Below are 18,025 nucleotides of genomic sequence, written 5' to 3'. Positions count from 1 at the left end.
AGGATATAAAACCACTTGCTTCTTACATTAGGAGTCAAGGTACTGAAATTTCTAGCAAAGTGTGATTTCCTTTAATATCATTTTTTAACATCCATTTCCTCATTTTATTTTATAGACTCCTACAAAACTAGTATATAGGTTGTGAAAAAGAGTTCTTAGTATTCTAGAGCCTCTCTCTGCAGAACAATGTATTTCACAATATATGTATATATGATATACTTGTGTATATTACAGAAGTAACTCGATGAAGCTATGATGGAAATGTACTTCCACCAGAGCATTGGTTCCGTTCTTACAGAACAATCCGGTAGACTTCAGTTCCACATCCTGTGCAATTACACTAATTTGTTATGTTTGCTACTGGAAGCATATCTTATTTTTCCATTTCTGCACAGCTGCTTATGTTGCGGATTGGTTTCTATGACTTTCATAGGCTGAAGATCAGATTCAGCACCATGAGATAGATGCAGTTCAGTAGCTTGTGACTGTAAATATGGTAGTCAGCAGTTGTCTCCGTATTCTCAGTCTTGCAAGTGAACCAGTAAGCTGAGATGAGTCTGATAGTAACAGAAATAGACTGAAGTGAGACATGACAGTATTGCAAATAGGTGTTACTCTCCAGGTGATCGTATAATCATGAAATAGTTTTAGTTGGAAAGGGCATTAAGATCATCAGTGATTATGACTGCTGATAAGTTCAAAGTTATTATCTTCAGTTGTTCAAACAATCCTTAAAGTTTGAGGAGAAATGACAAAAATACATCTTTGTGATAGTCTGTAAGATTTATCCTGCTAGTCTAAAATAAAAATCATAAAGGGTTAAAAATAAAAATAAAAACCAGACATCTGAAACCTTTCTTCCTGCCTCATTACATAAAAGCAACCATGAATTGTAGAGTTGAGAGTAATGGGAGAGTAATGGGAGATATAACAATTAAGAAAGATGATTTACTAAAAGTTGGTGAAGATTAAAAGCCTTGGCCAAAGCAATTTCCCCAGCCAAACTTCTTTCCAAGAACAGAACTGCAGTATCATGGTAACACTTTTCCACATTAGTTTGAAGAAGCTTATTTGTCTGCCACATTCCTCGCTGAATCTTTCTTTACCACAGATGTCTGCTATTGGCTCTTTCTGTTAGCAGTGCATATCTTGTCTGAAATTCAGTAGGAGACTTTATCTTTTGACTTTGATATTTCAAATCTGTCAATCACATTTTTTTTTATTTTTCAATTGTCTTAAGTGCTAACTTAGACTTCTATAGTAACCCAAGAAGGAAATATCCTACTATCTAAACTATAAACTATATGGGTTACTATAGAAATGCAAGCTTAAACTGCATTTTAAGTAAATAGGCACAATGCCTGTGGAGTTGTTTTTGTTCAACTTGGGACTCATTTAAATATTTCCTATTTTCTGATTTACATTGTTTTGTTTAGTCAGATTTCAAGTAGATACTTTTTATTTCACTGAATAATTTTAACTGCTGGATTAGCAAAATCAAATTGAAACCATCTCCAAAGTTGTGTAAAATTCACCCTCTAGTTGTGAATTACTGCAGTATAAAGCAATATCTATGAAGGGAGGCCTTTACTGTCTTTCTATTGCATAAAAGTGTATATTTATGTTAAGAATTCCTGAGTTAATTTACAAGTGATTGTTCAGTTCTGCTCACTGCACATTTTTATGGCGCTATTTGAAGTGCAGTATTGAATATTAACTGCATAAAGCAAACCATGAAAACTGTATTAGAGAGTGATAGCACCACAGTTTGAGCAGATTTTGTATAAACAATTTCACTAGTGAGTATAAGTGAAGAGTAGTTCATGATGCATCTTATTGTACAGTGTACTTTGAAGTATTTTTTAATAACCCTTTTCTGTAAATCACTGATTTGTGCATTGTCTTTGGAATTGAGATCTCCTTTCCAATTGAGGATTAACTTCTGAAATAAAAGTTTTCAACTTGTGATAGGCAATATAAACAGATGTGTATATTTCTATGCGTATGTACTTCCATAGGGGGGAGAAAACAACTTCTGAAACTCACTTCAAATGCCAACTGCACTAAATGGATTTGAAGCCTAGTAGTGTTACTGGGTAAAACTTTGTTAGGCAGATAAGTTTAACGTATGGTTAAGTCAGTGCGTCATTTCTCATCCTCTTCAGCTTGTGTCTGGGAGGCAGATGTTACTATTTAATTTTTTAAACTTAAAACCAAAATAATAAAAAACAACCAACTAAAACCACTAGATGTTTCCTGCACCTATTTAGCTTTGCTTGTGTTGTTTAGTCATGGATGTCATAAGTAGGATATACTGGCCATCCAGGCCACGTGTTTCCTTATGCATACATATAACACGAACAGGTTTTGGATAGGATTCATACATTTTCTTTATACCTTTTGTTTCTTTTCTAGTATTGTTTATTAATGCCCATCTTCCTGAGAACTTTGACCTTTCGAATTTCTGTATTAAAAGGAAATAATTATTCTGTTAGATACAAAACCTTGTACTATTATTTTTACTGCACAACTTCTGTATCTTAAGACATATGACTTAAATCATGTGCATCTCCTTTTCAAATGAGCAGAAGTGTTGAAGTTTGAACCTTAGAGGCTAACAACAGCCTTCTTGGACTTTGGTCATTTGGGCTTTGCCACAGATAGGGCAGAAATGCAGCCTGCTGTATTGTGTTCTGAGGAATGCATTCCGCTCAACATTTAGATGAGCATCTAGCTGTCAAAAATCAGGAAATACAGGACTTTGCATGACTGCATACAGCAATTTTCCTTCCTTCTACATGCCTCCCCTGCCCCAGAGCAAAATGGTCTTTTTTTTTTTTTTTTAAGAGACATTTCTTCCTTTATAGAACTTAGATAATTCTCTTCAAAGTTTATTCTAAGCTGAGTTTTCTGGATGACAGTTCTTTAAAACTGGAATGTGGGTAGAGGGAGAAAATGTGAGTTTTGGATTATGTAATAAATAAATGAAAGAGACTCTAGGTTTTGATATGTGGGTTTTGGGGAGACACAGTAACAAGACTTGGGGCTAAGCAACCAAATGAATTCAGTTGTGTATTATAAGACTGCATTTGGTGATGTTGAAGGTGCAGATGTATAATCTCTGAGTAGCATTGTTAAGTAATTTTAAAATGCCCACCATTTGAATTGCTGAAGATAGTGTTAGTATTACCATGTTTAGTGTACAGTCTTACTGGATGCATGTTTGTAGATTTAAATATTGGATATAAAAAGAGTTTTATCCCTGTACCTTTTTTTAAAAAAAGAAAGTTTAGAGGGCTGACCGCTCTCAGTGTTCAATATTATTTTCTTGATGGATGATGACATGCTACTATTTTATGGCAGTGATTCTAAATTTGTTCAGTAATGGGAGGCTACTGTTGTGTCAGCATGTAATTTTGATATTTAGAATGCTACTTTGTGAACTGCCTGTTGTCTTGATGTCCCACTAACATCACAACACCCCAGAAGTATAATGCTAGGAGCACCTATTACACTTTCACCTGTATCCATACAATTTAAAGCCATATTGATGACTCATTCCCCTCCATTCACTTCAGGTGTTCTGTTTCTGTTTTGTATTTTCATCCTGCTGCTTTACTTTCTTTGTATCTTCTGCTTTTATCAATGTTCTTAACTGTTACGTTTTAACTGTTGTTGACTGTTACTGGTTTAAATGTTTTTTGTTGAAGGATGATTCAGTTGCTTCATAGAATAAGTGAAATCTTACGGTTAAATTGCATATGTTCTTTTTGTAATAAATAATGCTGGGAGCTAAAAATCAGATTTATGGAGGTTCTGTTTATATTGATTTTCATTTAAAATGTGAAAATGGCTAGCATCCTTCAGAAAGCAGTATTGCTGTGTGAGCCATAGCTTTCATAATACCCTCTGATATTTCAGAGATATTACTGTAAACCATTCTTTATGTCCACGGTTAAGTAAGTCTTTTCTGCGGCCTTCTTTTTGCATCCTCCGCTTGGAGGAAAACAGTATGACTGAAGTCAGAAGTAACAGTATTGGTTTAGTATCTGAAGTATTTTCTGAGAAGTGGGGAGGATTTACTTATATGCCAAAATTTTAATATTTTGTGAATAGGAAACAATTCAGCATGTCACTTCTTGGTAGTAGATGTTGCTGATAGTCTGTGCTCTTACTGAAAACTGTAAATATTCTTACTACAGTAATATACAGATTTTTTTCCAGTTATTTTCAAAGTAGTTTTAAACCATATTTGTATACATGAAATCTTAAGAGGTTAACAAAAATTGTATTACTTCAACTATCAAGGAAATATACAAGGCTTTTCAAAGTATGTTCAGAACAGTAATTTCTGATTACTTTGCTCTTTGTACTTGCAGATAACAGCACTTTGTTGCCAGTGCCCTGTTTACTTTTCCTGTTTTTAGGCTCTGATGAACAACTTAAAATTACACAACGAATCTTGAATGAATATCACTCATATTTTTGTTGTCCTTTTTTTTTTTATTATTATTTATTCATGAATACTGTTACTCTTAAGTTTCTGGAAGACAATTATTGTGCATTCGAGCTTAAATAACTTGCAAATTAATATTTGTCATTTGTTCCACAGATGGTTCTGACTCCAGAGATAAACCAAAGCTTTATCGTCTACAATTAAGTGTCACTGAAGTTGGAACTGAAAAATTTGATGACAATTCCATTCAGGTATGGAGAATAAGCAGACACAGATGTCAGACTGAGAGTTGGAGCAACTCTCCTATGAGGAAAAGCTGAGGGTGTTGGGTTTATTTAGCAATCAAAGTTATGTTGCTAGTCTACAAATAGGCTGCGCTGTAGCTCCTTCCTACTATTTTAATTTCTGCAGCTGTATATGTACTTTATTTCATGTTAATGGTTTCTGTTTGTAGTTATTTGGTCCAGGAATTCAGCCTCATCATTGTGATCTCACTAATATGGATGGAGTTGTTACTGTAACCCCAAGAAACATTGATGCGGAAACATACGTAGAAGGTCAGCGTATTTCAGAAACCACTATGCTGCAAAGTGGAATGAAGGTTCAGTTTGGGTCATCTCACGTGTTTAAGTTTGTGGATCCCACTCAGGACCATATTATCCCTAAAAGACCTATTGATGCAAGCCTTATGGTCAAAGGTCCAAGGCACAAAGCTGGGTGAGTACAGTAATGAGCCCTGGAAAAACAAAGGATGAGAGTGTTATAAATGGCAGTTGATTAGAGCATGAGTTTAAATGAGTTCCAAGTAACTGCTTTTAAATATTAACCATGTAACTGCTATTTCAATACTTGAGCTCCACCTTGTGATTTCTTTTAGGATTAGCAGGCATCTGTCTCAATATGAAAATGATTAAGTGAAGAGGCAAATGTTTCAAAATGCCAACCATTTTTACAGCGTGATTACTTGTCTCCCAGTTTCTGTGTTGCAAGGACTAACAGTACAGAAGGGCATCTTACTGTTTCTCTACATTCATCTTTTTAATAAGTGCATAATGAAAATATTGGTTATGATTTTAGTGACTTGCGTTCACTTCAGTGGCTATAGAAATGGTTAGTAGAAACAATATCAAACTATATGGCATGAAATAAACATGTCGTATTCTTCATCCTGTCAAGATCAAAATGAAACTACTATGATAGTGTGCAGTCATTTAGAAATGAAAAAAAAACAAAAAAACAAAAAACGTTGGAGGTATTTTTCCTGTTCTTCATAAGGAGTGAAACATAAGCCATTCATCCATTCTGAAGTCCAAGAAAATTACAGTGAGAAAATTACAGAATTACAGGAAGTTAATGCATGGAATGGAATGCATGGAACATTACGTGGAATATACATAGCATTCTGAAATTTGGAAATAAAATCGATTTCCTTAAAAAGAGAGTGCCAGGATGTCCAGTGATTTGCTTCCTCCTGGCTATGGGAAGGCAGTCCTTTGCCTTAAATGTTCTAAAATTTTCCTGATTGTAAATGAAAGAAGTCTATATATATCTTCAGTCATGCCATTCGTTAGAACAGGTTGGACTGCAAGGGGCCCTCAGGCACACCCAAATCTTAGCTCCTTCTGTGGGCAGGGTTGCTCTCCCATTAGATCTGGCTGCACAGGGCCCCATCCAATCTGGCCTTGAACACCTCCAGGGATGGTGTATGGACAACTTCTCTGGGCAGCCTCACCTTCCTCTGAATAAAGAATTTCCTCCTAATGTTTAATTTAAATTTCTTCTCTTCTTGTTTAAAACCATTCCCGTTTGTGCTGTCACTGTCTGCTCGTGTAAAAAGCCAGTCTTCCTCTTTTTTAAATGCTTCCAGTAAGTACTGAAAGCTTGTGAAATAAAGCTCAGTTCAGGACAGGATATAGGAGATGACTCCAGACAGACTTCCAGGCATTTAACAGTAATGTGATACTTCTGCTAAAATCTTAAATTTCCTCTGCATCTAGCCTGCAGATCAATAAACAAAGCACTGTATTACTCCAGTCTACTTTGTGTGGACTGTGAAATCTCTGTCTAAGGGATAATGCAGCTTGAACAATCAAATATTTTTACAATCTTTGTTCTTTAGCTTAAGCAGGTAATAAAATGTACTACTGTGGTTTTATGAATGGCGTACAGTAATAGTTTTTAATAGATATGATGCTGAGCATCCAGGTAAAAACGTGCAGCAAATCTACTGCAGTGAATGTATAACACGCAGAAAATACTTCAGTGGCTTTTCTTTTTCTTACTTAATCAGGAAGAAATATAACTAAAAATCTGTTTTGTCAGATAAAATGATCTGTGTAAGTTCTTGTAATGTTCTTACATAAAGAATTGATACAGTGTTTTTAAAAGTGATGTGAACAAGTACCACAGTATACCTCTTTGAATTCTAATTTATCAATTTTAGCTACTCTATCTCTTGCTATTTCCTTACTCATATGATTTCTAAGAAGTGCTTCAAATGTTGTCTTTTAGAGCTGTTCAGGAAACTACCTTTGATCTGGAGGGAGATGTTCACAGCGGAACGGCATTACCAGCAAGCAAGGTATCATATTATAAATCAATAATAATGAAACTTCATGTTAGGTCAAAATTATATTATCAGTAGTATTTGAGAAAGTGCTGCCTGTCATTCTCCCTCAGCCATTTACTCTTTTGATTGGATTAATTATCATGCACACTTATTTATTTATTTCTTCTCCACAGTACCATTTTGTTTTTCAAATAGGGATTTGGCATGCATTCTGTGCCAAGAATAGTAACTTTTTTTCTCTTAGAAAGGGAAACTGCTCAAGCCTGGAATAATCTGATTAACCAGAGGACATGTGGGTAGAGATAAATCCATGTTAGAAATGTTTTATTAACATCTCATATATGTAACCTGTGACTTTAGCATTTGTTACAGGGCAAATAAGTGTTCTGTATGAAACGTGAAAGTGTTCAATGTTACGTTTAACTGGGCTTTTAAAATTTAATGGATATGACTGTTGATTTCAATAGAGCTCTTATACACACTGATCAAAGAAACAGTCTCTGCAGTCATAGTTATAAACATTTTATGAGGTGATCATCTCTTTTTTCTTTCTTTTTACGTTGTCTTTCTGTTAATACATGCTGTGCCAAAGTTGCGTTTTCCAAGAGTAAACAAACCGAGTAAAATGACACAATAGTTTATGTCTGCTCCAATTGCATTGACACAGATGAAAGGAAAGATTATTTCAGCAGTATGGAATATAGCAGTCCTCACAGAAAGGACTTTTTTTGTTTGTTTTATTACTGCCATTATCAGATTGAAATACTTGTAAAGAAACTTAGTGGTATGACAGTGACAGTGCAAGTATTAATAATACTCTGATAGCTTTTACATATACTTGTTTGTCACAGATTTTTTTTTTCCTGTCACAGCTTTCCGATTCAGTTTTTTTTCCTTTGTAGCTTTGACTGCAGTGGTACTTTCTTGCATCTCAGATGCTTTTTTTAACTGATAGGAATTTGCTCCATGACATTTTGAGGAAAGAAGGGGGGAAAAAAAAAAAAAAAAAAAAAAAAAAAAAAAAAAAAAAAAAGAAACAATGTGAAATACTAAAATATCTCAAAATTGCTCAGAATTGGAGTTTCTGACATGCACAATACTAAATAACAGGTCTCATTCTTTTTTAGTTCACAGGAGAAATACCTTAGCGGACCTATGGAGCTTGGGGAGATTGAATGGTTTTGAACTGTCAGGCAGATTTACAAACTGTATCTCTTTTAAATTGCTGGAGTATCACTGGTTTTCCAACAGTTGCGCTTAAGACTGTTTTTATTTGGAATTGGAGCAGTAATCAATGTCGTAGTTCTTTGAGACTTAGTTATGAAAAGTCATTTACAGTTTGACATGGCAGTACTGAAAAAAATAATGTTCAAATTCTTGTTTAAATCCTCACGGTTTTGATCAGTTTTCTTGATTCCAATTATGTAGTTGTGGGAATTCCTTAGAAAATGCAGAAGCCCTTCATATTTTGTTGATACTTGTTTTCAATTGTTTATACTGAAAGATAATTGCTAAAACTTTCACTGCTTGAAGCAGTGTTTTTATTCCACTTCCTGATAGGATTTGACATGTAATTGGAAAGCATAAATTAAAATCTTTCTCAGCACTGAATAAAATGAACTTATATGTAAAACTCACATGATTTGAGTTGTCCCTTCTTATCCTGGAAAATTATATGCTGTTTGCCAGATCAGATTTTTCTGTAAGGAAAGGAGAATCTATGTCATGGATCAGTAGTGTAAATACCTGGAGCTATAGTCAAAACAGAGATAGGGGAATATAACTAGTTTTAAATCTGTAAATACGTTTAATTTTGTTGATGAGAACTATCTTTGTATTGATAGTTGTGAAACTTTTAATTAAAGATATTCAAAGTTTATTTATATTATGACAGTACATTAACAAAAAGCTGCTTCTAGCTGGCCATCAGGATCTTTCGATTTGCAGGTGTGCTTATCTGTGTTTTTGACAAAAATACCTTACTGAGTGACTGTATTGTGTGCTGCATTCTGCTTCTCTGTTTTGCCATCACTTCTCAAAGCCTCGTAATGGCACTTTGTTTCAATAGTGCCAAGCATGAATACTGACTAATCCTATGTCTACATGTTAAACACCTGTCCCACTGTTCTGAATTAGAGCACCAGCAGGCTTGATGGTGACAGAACATCATCAGCATCCAGCACAGCTGAGCGAGGAATGGTGAAGCCCATGATAAGAATAGAGCAGCAGCAAGATTATCGCAGACAGGAAAGCAGGTAGGAAATGTATAATGTGTTACTTCTCATAATGGGTAATACTGCATCAGCAGTGTTAAAGAGTAATATTACCTCATACCATGCTTATTAGAGGAAGCAGACCCTAAGTAATATTCTGTACTCTTCTGAGGCATACCCTAACTAGACTTTCAGGCCATTTTAGCTCAGTGAAATTCATTTCCATACAGTCTGTAGAGTGTTCTATAAAAGAAGTAGGTACCTCAAGGGTACCTCAAATGTATCTGGTAGCAAAGTAGTGAAGCAAGTTGGTTTACATTGTGTCACAGAGTTGATGTAACTTAAATTTCTTATTGCAAAACTTGGTGTTTCTCTTGTATGTGTTTAGGAAACACAGAAAATGATAGCTTAATTGAAGGAAAACCTTAATGGAGCTAAAGTAAATAGATTATTATATCTATTTCTAGTAGAAAGCTGCCTATGGTGTTATATGTGGTTAAAATGATTATTACATGCCAAAATTCTTAAGCTTCTGTGTTCTTTCCTAAAAATATGCCTAACTTCAGAAAATAGCTCAATTTTTTTTTTTTTTTTTTTTTTTTTTGTGAGGAATGAATCATATACTTAACCTTCCTAGACACCAGAAAGACAGATTTTGTTTGTTTGTTTATCCTCAACAAATTCTTTAACAGATATTGGTTAGAAAGAAAACTTCAGTCATCTTAATTGAAGAAATAGTTCTGGGGCTGTCAGAAGGACTTTTGTGTCTTTGTTGCATAGCAACAGCTGTATGCGGTTAGAGGTTCAATTTTTACTTGTTACCTTGCCAGAAGAAAGAGGACAAATAAGTTGACTAAGTTCATGTCCGTGTTGGATGGTATTAAAGGTAGCAAAGTACATTATTTTTGTAACAGGGCTGGTTCTCCAGGTGAAGCCTCATTCACTTTCTTTCATGTGTCAGTGAATAATCTGTTATTTGAATCCTGTCAACAGCAGATAGCAAACTGATCCTATCAGTCGGCCATATAGTGCAAAACAGGACATTCATCAATAATGCAAACTCCACAGTTCAGTTCTGTATTGTGATCTGTTGTGGGCAGAAATAGCTGCAATGATTCTAGAGGATAGGTAAAGAAAAGGAATGCTTTGGGGAAAGACGTTGTATCAGCATCAGTACCATTGTTGGGGAAATCTATTGCAGTGGATTTAATATCACCCATGTGGATTGTTATATCAGTTTTTGTCTTCCTTCTGTAGATCTCAGGATACCCATGGACCAGAACTGATCCTACCTGCCAGTATTGAATTCAGGGAAAGCTGTGAGTAAACTGTGATACTATAAACACCTAGTTGTTGACGCTTTTTTTTTTTTTTGTAGTGTAATATTTCAGGCAGTTTGAAAACTCAAATGTCATTTAAAAAAACTTAAATAAATAAATTAAAAACTATTGAACAAATGATGGTTTATCCACTAATGAAATTGATTTATTCGGGGAGGGTGAGGAGGTATTGATATTGAGGTGAGTTTGATACAACCGTAATTTCTAGTTGCATTTGCTATCTTTATATATTCACATTTCTTTGGGGTGTGATGAGGGGAAATTCTACCTCCTAAACTGTACATTGAGTTAATTCATTAATATGGAGTGCTCCATGTCATGGATACTCAATTACATCATGGTCAAAATCCATGTTATATAAAATGTGGTGAAAGATCAAATTTTCATTTAGTACTGACACTTGTGTTGTCTTAATCTGCTCCCATTTCTGAGGTTTCAGATTTGGTAAAAAAAAAAAAACAACACTGCATCAGAGACTGTCCAGACTTCACATATTTGAAACTAAGTAGACTTGTAAACAAAAAAGGAGAAATTTTAAGTGGAACCTTGAGTTTTCTTGCTTCCTTGAAGATACACATTTTCAACAAAGTAGAAAATAGTATTAAAATGTTTCCCAATAATCAGGCTTTCTAGCTTTGTGTCTATTATTGTGCTTAAGTAACTGCAGCATATAGTAGATGGTTAATTTAGAATTTCTATATTTTGTTCCCCTCTCCTTATTTTTTTCCTCAGAAACAAGAATATGCTCCAATACGAGTTATGATATTATTTAATTTTATCCCTGTCATTTGCCTTTATTAGCATGTTGTTCTTTTCCTCCTTCTCCACAGCTGAAGATGCCTTCTTATCTGCCATTATAAATTATACAAATAGCTCGACAGTTCATTTCAAACTGTCACCCACGTATGTTTTGTATATGACATGTCGGTATGTATTGTCAAGCCAGTACAGACCTGACATCACTCCCACTGAGCGTACTCACAAAGTTATTGCAATAGTCAACAAGATGGTGAATATGATGGAAGGAGTCATACAGGTGAGTTTCTTTGCAAAAATGTGTCAAGGGATTTAAATATGTTACAGATTATTTGCTAACCTTAGTCTTTTTCTTAGGGTTTAACTGATCAGTGCAGTCAGACTGTACTGATTTCCCATGTGAACACTTGTTTTGTGTCAATGACTAATGTGAGTTGTAAGAAACTCCTGGGCAGTGTGGGAGGCTAGGGAGGGACTGTTACTCTGAAGATATGTTCTGTGGCAAGAAGTTGTTCTTCTGTTCTTTAGAAGATAAAAACTCTCGCTGTGAGCTCTTTTGAAATAAGTTGGATATACTTAGTGAAGAGTTGCGGGGTGTTTGCAGTGGTTGATGTGTGAAATTAATGTATTAAAAAGAAGTGTAACTATTGAATTTTGATCTTGCTTTTACAACTTCTGTAACCACAAAAATGGTAATAAAGCTGGACTTCCTGAACCAATTGCCCTATAAAGAGAAATATAAGTTCTCAAATGTTCCAGTATCTTATTCATGGTATGTTGTTATTGCTATTCTATAGGAGAGTTCTATAAGGTACAGAGGAAGTTCTGTTTTGTGTAGGAATACAGGATAAGATCCACTGGCTTGTAATGAAATTAGATGATAACCTGCACCATTGAAATATTGATAAAGTGTAGTAGTCATTTCCCAAAACAGCAATGTTATTTTCAAGTATCCTTTCTAATTAATTATTTGAATGTCTTTTTCTTCAGGCTTTCCTCATAGGAAAAATTGAAATACATTTTTGTATTACTAAAACACATGTATTTGTGGCAAAAACCAAAAACAAAACTGCCATAGTCACCAATAGAAAACAAGAACTCTACTGTGCTAGCCCCTGTACAAGCATGACAAATGCATTAATCCTGCCATAAGGAATTCACGAGGCAAATGTTAGACAAGAAGTTGATTTAAGGGAGAAGAGGAAAGTAAACATCAAAATAGTGGCCTGAAGGTCATAACAAAGCAGAACTGTTCAGCTTTTGTTCAGATTTTGGAAAGATTTAGTGGAGTTCTCAGGAGGGACAATGTTGTAATTAGATAGTTTTGTAAACAGTTGCAACTGGCACTCGCATTTCACAAGTAAGGGTGGGAGAAAATGCCAGTGCTAAAGACAATTTATAGTAAGGAAAAAAAATAGCCTTTCATATACATTTTGAAGTTGATAAGAGGTTGAAAGGTGGTTAGAATATGAAATGAAGAACTAGTTGACTGCTTTGAGTTTTGATGCAATCATAAAATGATATTGTATAAAATTGAGATGGAATCAAGAGTTAATATCAGAATCACTCTCTGCTGTTGAAATTATCTAGTTATGGAAGAGTGAATGTGTTATGTCAGAGGGTAGATTGTGGCTGTAGTTGAGAACATGAAATGCAAAGAGCTTGAACATAAGCAGTTTACTTGGAAGGATGGAAGGAAAACACTGAGGAGGTAGGCTTCAAATATAATCTGGAAGTTACAGGACTGAATCAAAGAAAATGACTCAGTTTATGCAACTGGTATAAACTAGTAGCAATGGCTCAAAAGATACAGAGTGAAAGGGATATGGGGGTAGTGGGAAAATAAAGATGAAGTTCTTTGTTTTCTTTGTCTTCAACTAAAAATGGACAACTGCATAGCTGCTAGAAGATACTAGAGAGGCAAGCTCAAACATCGGTTTTCAAAAAAGAAAATAAAGCTAGAAAATGGAATAACTGTGAAAACAGTAATTTACAGTATTGAAAATGACTTCCCAAATCAAGTTGAGCCTTGTTGTTGCAAATGTTTTCTGTGTAATCCTGCTGATAGCATCCTGAAATTATTAAATGCAAGTGCCTGTCTGGTCTATCCATTCTGAAAAGCCATTTCTTCAGCCTTTCATCTCTGTAGCTGTAGTCTAATCTCCAACATGAAGTTTAGGGAAGACATCAATAAGGAAGGTGGCAGTGGAATTTGTGTTTTGTGAAAGTGGCTCTCTAGTTTAGAGAAATAAACTAAAGAGAGTTCTAGTTTGAAATGGAAGAAAATAGGATAAGCTCCTTCCAAATCCCACACTGAAGAAGCTGGTGACAGAGTGGGGGTGGGAAATGGGAAAGGACAGATGCACTGAAAGAGCAGAACATGAGTTCCTTAGCCTTCGTATTCACTGGAGACAATAAAATAAAATAAAAAGTTTAATTGATTCTGATGCTTGAGCTGGGTGATCTTGAAGGTCTTTTCTGACCTAGATGATTTTATCCTGTGACTGTAAAATTGACTAGGAAGAAGTTAGCATTTTGGACCTACCTTGTAGGATTATAAACATCACTAGCTAAGTTCTGTCATATTACTTCATCCAGGCTGTGGAATAAGTGTTTACATTGACTGGTTGTCACAGTTTAATAACTGTGTGATAACTTTCTATACCACAAATGTTTTTTTAATTTATCTTTGCTGTAAAGCATGCCTACACTGAAAGAGATCTGAGGGTGTAAAATATGGAGAAGACAGATATGGGGCAAGGGTACAGAGGCGCCCAAAACAAAGCAGAAATAAAGGAAGAGTGCATAAAACCTTGTACTGTACTAGAAATATAAAAGTTTTGATGTTTAATTTTGTCAACCTTAGATCATAAGGAGACTTGGCAGCTTTCTGAAATAACTCAAGAAATCATCTGCAAACAAACTGATTTTGTGGCTTTCTGTAGTCTTGCATTAGCATATGTAAATAATATAGAAGACTTCACATGGCATAGGGTTAAAATTGGAAAGAGCTATGAAAAGACTCAGTGTTTCCAATAAAAATCATGGAATCGAAAATTCATAGAAGCAGTCCAATGCTGTGTATTCTGATTTTCAGATCATTCTGTAGCATTTCTGATCCTCTGCAAATTTTAACATCTGTTTTCAGAAGGAGCACATGCTTTCTTTTGTTCTGAACCAGCCCATATTCAGTCAGTTGAGAGCTCCTTGGTTTTATTGGAAAGAGGGAAGAAATAGAAAGGCAGTGGCTTTGTATTTATTTACTTAACTTAACTCACACTAAACTTTGAAACAGTAACAGCAAATGACAACCTTAGATATTTTACATCTAAGTTTGCGGTGATGCAGGTGGAGGAAGAGTGATAAAAGAAAGACAAAAGAATGAAGAGCTTAGTTTTAAATGATCAGATGGACGTATCTGTTGTGGGTGTGTGGAGGGTTTTTTAAAAATTGTTTTTGTTTACACTCAGCTGAATGTAGCTTTCATACAAGTATTTAAGCAGCTTAGTGTGGTATTTAATTTGATTCTTTCTTTTGTTATTTAAAACACTGTTTTTGTTCCTTAATTGACAAGCCATGTTTTAATCTGTGTTTAGATGTTTTATGTTAAATGTGTTTTGTGTTTTTGTTTTTTATTTGTTCGTAGGTTTTTTTGTATTTTCTGTTGTGTTTTTTTTTTTTTCTAGCGGGGATGTTCTGTCCCCATTTGTGTGTGTACGTTGCCTTCATTGTGGCAGTGTGGGCAAGTAGCTCCCTGGCTCGCTCACTTTTATAGCTAGTTACCCTGCTGCCTGTGGTGCTCTGAGTGTGGAATAGCCAACCAACTGGTCTGGGATGTCCACTAGTACAGGGCATTCCTTAAGTTAATTATGATGTACAGGCACTGCAGCTCTTAGCTGTTGTGCTACTAGTCCCATTGAAGTAATTTATTTTTTCAAAAGGGGCTCAGTTGCATCATAGCTATTGATTAATGCGTCTGTGTGTAACTGTGAGCATAAGTGTTGTACCTTCATATTTAGTGTTTGATTTCTAAAGCTATCATGATTGTTCACAAGTTTCTTTCTTCTATTCTGTTTGATTTCCTTCGTCCGTTTTTCTCCAGGAGGTAGACCAGGTTGATCAGGTAGGATATATTGCTGGGAACTGATCCTAGCTATGTTGGCTTAGCTCAGTTTCTCATGCTGCTTCCATATCAAAATACAATACTCAAACAGCTGGACTTGAACGGTTCATAACACTCATTCAGCAACTGGAACATGCAGTACTAAAATCCTTTTTTGACTTTGCAACTTTTACGGCATTCCATAATTTCTGCTTAATGCACTTCAATGTGGATATGAAATGACCAAAGTTCTTTTTCTTCCCTTTATTTTCCTTTTTTGTTGTTTGTGGTTCCTATTCTTTGGATTTCATCTGAGGTTGCCTGGCCTGGCATTTGTGGTCGGGAGATGGTGAGATAGATCAGTACTTGATACTGTACCATCTGGTATCAAAACCAGTGAGTGCAGCATCAGGGTGGCAGGGGGCAATAGGGAATACGTGCTTCAAAGCACACAGATTACCAGATACTGCACTGACTTAAGCTCTTCAGCACAATGTAACTAGATGCTTATTTCATGGCTTCATTGATACTGCTATTGGCAACTTAACAGAGTTCTGTGTGTTCAGAGAACATGTTAAAATTAAACTTAACGCTTACAACAATTGCAGTTCTGTATATAAACATTTTGCAAATATCTGGTATCTGGGGTATGTTTGGTGAAATGGGAAAAGGTACTGGTCTATCTTTTGGAGCCTTCTTAAATTGCTGTGTTTCAGAAAAAAGCTATTTCTCTGTATTATTGCTTGCTTCTTTCTCCTTACAGAAACAGAAGAATATTGCTGGGGCACTTGCCTTTTGGATGGCAAATGCATCTGAATTACTGAATTTTGTAAAGCAAGACCGTGATCTTAGTCGAATCACTGTGGATGCTCAAGATGTTTTGGCACACTTGGTTCAAATGGCATTCAAGTAAGGCTGTTGTACTTCTATTTCACTTAACAGTCTATGTGTTAACATGACAGCTTTATTCCTTTGTTTTTTAGAAGAACATCACATTTTTCTCAAATTTTAGTTGTAGCAATAGCGTATTTTCTGTACTGTTAAAATATCTGAGAACTTAGAGACCAGGCTTCAGTGTACAGTTATATTATCTTGTCGATCACTGGACTGTGCAAGGAGTTCCATCTGCATTACTTTCATGTGTTTCTTCATTAAAAGAATAAAAATCTGTTCGGATTTCCCGTTTTGGAAGGGGAAGTTTGATGGGTTTTCATTCTCATAACTGGCCCAAATAAGATGTTGAGAGGACAATCAGTTTTAGTGCTAGGTTTCTGCAGATTCATATAGTACATGCTTTGTTTTTTTGTTAACATAACTTTAATCTCAGGGCATTTAGAGAACTGCTTAGTAATTTGTAGCTTTCTTTTTTTTTTGTTTTTGTGCTAGTTAAAGAAATGTTGTTTAAATTTTTTTCATTTTTGCATAATGTAAGGTTTTTAGAGAGGTACAGGGAAAGATTAGTTATGCTGATTATAGCTAACCTATATAGACCAAAATATGGGCCTGTAATATAATGAACCTTATGCTCTTCAGAGCTTCTAATTATATTAAAAATCTACTCCCTTCATAATTTTCATAAATACCAATTTGGACAGTGTTTTTCATAAAAACAGCATAGAGAGAGGTGTAGGCTTGGGATAAAATCAGCCTAGGCTAGTCAGCTTAAGTAATTACAGTGCTGAAATTAATGTTTAGAGAATTGTGGAATCACAGAGTTGGACAAGGACCTGTGGAGGTGATCTGGTTCAACTCCCTGCTCAAGCAGAGCCAACTGGAGCTCTGGACAAAATCCAGAAGGCTTAGTGTACCATGGATGGCTTATACACATCCTTTTGCTCTTATAGGATGTCTGTTTTAGATGCAGTCTTTTAATGAAAGTGATGCAATTGCTGCAAGCTCCAGATTGTTGAGCAGTCTGTTTCATTTGTGATGTTTTATGCTGTTTCTTAGTACCTTTTGGAAGGATAAGTAGAAGTTGTCAGTGTGTTTTACAATGGATTATGTATTGTTAGTAATATTGCAATCTGAATATGTATGTTTTCTTGGAAAAACAGAATTCTTATTAATTAGTACCTTGTTTAATTCCTATTGTTTATTGTTACTCTTAGAAATATATCTAAACACTTCAGATATTTTGACTGGTCTTTCTATGTCCTTTTATCATTGCTTGGATCATTATTGTCACATAAGACTGATCTCAGAAATCTTGTAATTTTCCTGAGCTCTCTTGAGAAGCACTCATAATAAAAATGTAGAAGATTTTAATTTTTTTTCTTTTTTTGTTTTCCCCTCCCTTCCAGGTACCTAGTTCACTGTCTGCAGTCAGAGCTTAATAACTACATGCCAGCATTTCTTGATGATCCAGAGGAAAATAATCCACAGAGGCCTAAAATAGGTTAGACCACTTAATCTCTTATGTATTCTAAACCATAAAATCAATGAGTAATAAATAGAATGCTTCTTGCTATGATAAGATATATACATGTTGCCCTAACCCTTGAGAGTTACTTGAATTAATTTGTTATGGATGTGGATGATAAGAAAGGACAGTAGTGGCATATGAATGGTCTGTACTTGTTTTTAAAATCA

At 35.1% G+C, this 18,025-nt stretch overlaps 1 protein-coding gene across 2 annotated transcripts in view; it reads left to right on the top strand.

Moving 5' to 3' along the window:
* The window catches only part of AFDN (afadin, adherens junction formation factor), a gene marked incomplete at both ends in the record, with an annotated part of 111,914 nt that overhangs the window by 49,209 nt on the left and 44,680 nt on the right, over positions 1 to 18,025 (top strand). The window contains 9 exons of one of the 2 annotated variants that reach the window (XM_079532742.1): positions 4,613 to 4,707; positions 4,911 to 5,173; positions 6,968 to 7,037; positions 9,162 to 9,280; positions 10,496 to 10,557; positions 11,409 to 11,614; positions 15,437 to 15,457; positions 16,200 to 16,345; positions 17,737 to 17,831. In XM_079532742.1, coding sequence (XP_079388868.1) covers positions 4,613 to 4,707; positions 4,911 to 5,173; positions 6,968 to 7,037; positions 9,162 to 9,280; positions 10,496 to 10,557; positions 11,409 to 11,614; positions 15,437 to 15,457; positions 16,200 to 16,345; positions 17,737 to 17,831 — 1,077 coding nt within the window. The remainder of the gene's footprint in view (positions 1 to 4,612; positions 4,708 to 4,910; positions 5,174 to 6,967; positions 7,038 to 9,161; positions 9,281 to 10,495; positions 10,558 to 11,408; positions 11,615 to 15,436; positions 15,458 to 16,199; positions 16,346 to 17,736; positions 17,832 to 18,025) is intronic. The other variant, XM_079532743.1, reaches the window with a different exon arrangement.

The sequence above is a fragment of the Tetrao urogallus genome, assembly GCF_951394365.1.
Source record: "Tetrao urogallus genome assembly, chromosome: 2".
Taxonomy (NCBI): domain Eukaryota; kingdom Metazoa; phylum Chordata; class Aves; order Galliformes; family Phasianidae; genus Tetrao; species Tetrao urogallus.
Note: the sequence above shows the minus strand (reverse complement) of the source record. Positions and strands in the feature narration are given on the sequence as shown.